The sequence below is a fragment of the Aplysia californica genome, unplaced genomic scaffold (genome assembly GCF_000002075.1).
Source record: "Aplysia californica isolate F4 #8 unplaced genomic scaffold, AplCal3.0 scaffold00067, whole genome shotgun sequence".
NCBI classification, from domain to species: domain Eukaryota; kingdom Metazoa; phylum Mollusca; class Gastropoda; order Aplysiida; family Aplysiidae; genus Aplysia; species Aplysia californica.
In genome coordinates, this window is record NW_004797337.1 from 1,898,495 (window position 1) to 1,899,867 (window position 1,373).

The 1,373-nt window shown below is 47.8% G+C and overlaps 2 protein-coding genes across 2 annotated transcripts in view; both read right to left on the reverse strand.

The window, feature by feature from the left end:
* The window catches only part of LOC101855239 (plasma membrane calcium-transporting ATPase 3), a gene marked incomplete at its 5' end in the record, with an annotated part of 62,949 nt that overhangs the window by 10,047 nt on the left and 51,529 nt on the right, over positions 1 to 1,373 (reverse strand).
* Positions 644 to 1,324, reverse strand: LOC106011180. The gene has a single exon (XM_013079898.2). It carries the CDS (start codon positions 1,218 to 1,220, stop codon positions 768 to 770), a length of 453 nt encoding a protein of 150 aa, XP_012935352.1. The 5' UTR covers positions 1,221 to 1,324; the 3' UTR covers positions 644 to 767.

The window sequence follows — 1,373 nt, forward strand, 5'->3', positions numbered from 1 at the left end:
GTACATAGGCGTCTCCTAGAGAGGGGGCGGTACATAGGCGTTTCCTAGAGGGGGATACATAGGCGTCGCTTAAAGGGGGGTACATAGGCGTCGCTTAGAGGGGGTACGTAGCTACGGAGCTTTCTCCCAGGAGGTCCCTCTTTGACTGCCCCCAAGTCAACGCGTACAATACGTTGAAATAAAACGACTTTCGGGTTTTAAGGGATTTATAACACGGAGGGTGTGTGGATGCGGCATTATATCAGGGTATGTCATATCAATAATAATAATATGTGAAGCGTGCTGACAAAATGAGTTACTTCTCGGATTCAGACCTTAAGGAAATAGATACATCACGCTTATAGCTGAAGTTTTTACAATTTATAAGTATGAAATAAAAGGTATGTTATACCTAAAGAAATGTGGCATCAATATAAAATCTAAAAATTTGACCCTAGTGTCACTTTTTAGCCAATATCTCCATTTGTGGAATGCGAGAAGTAACTCATTTTATCAGTACGCCTCACATATGTTCACAGCAATATTCACAATTCTTTGATCACAGAAGGGAGAAATCATAAGTGCAAATATCGTCAGATTAGATACGAAAGGAAAAATAATGGCGGCGGCGACGGCGGTAGTGGTGGTGGTGGTGTCCTTAATGAAATAATAATAATAATATCAAAAATAATAGGGAGGAAAAAAAACAAACAAACCCAAACCCCAAACCAATAAAACGAAAGAAGTAGTGAGTGATGCGTTAAACGTGTCATGTTCTCACATTGTGTCTAAATAGCAGTCTCTGTGTGTTTGTGTATATCCGACTGACTCAGCGTTTTGGACCTGCTGTGCGGGGGCGAGACTTTACACACGGGGTTGGTGGCGGCGTGCAGCGCGCTCGCCCTCTGCTTCGCCACCAGCGGCACGTTCTCGTACGACTGCGACTTGAGGTGCAGGTTAGGGTACGTGTTGGACGGCGGCGTGCTGCAGTGGTAGTAGCGCGCGCTGCCCCCGCGTCCCCCCGAGCAGGGGCGTAGAAATCCCGCCGCCACGCCACTGCTCGCACCCCCACCGCCAGACGCCGCCGCCGCCGCCGTGGGCGAGGTGGTGCGCAGGAAGCGCGAGTCGGCGTCGTCGCCGGCGAAATTGGTGCGCGGCCCGTGGTGGCTCCGCGATGTGCGCAGGCCGTGGAAGCTGTGGAAGCTGTGCACGCTTCGCTTGTCCTCCAGGTCCTCCAACATGCTCCGGAACGCTCGGATCACGCGCAGCTGGTGGGGGATTGTTTCGTTTTATTTTTTAATTTCATTTTTATTATTAAAGCATTTCAGTTGAGTTATTTTTATAAATTTTTATTTTTTCCCCCATTATTATTTTATTAATTTATTTAAGACAGC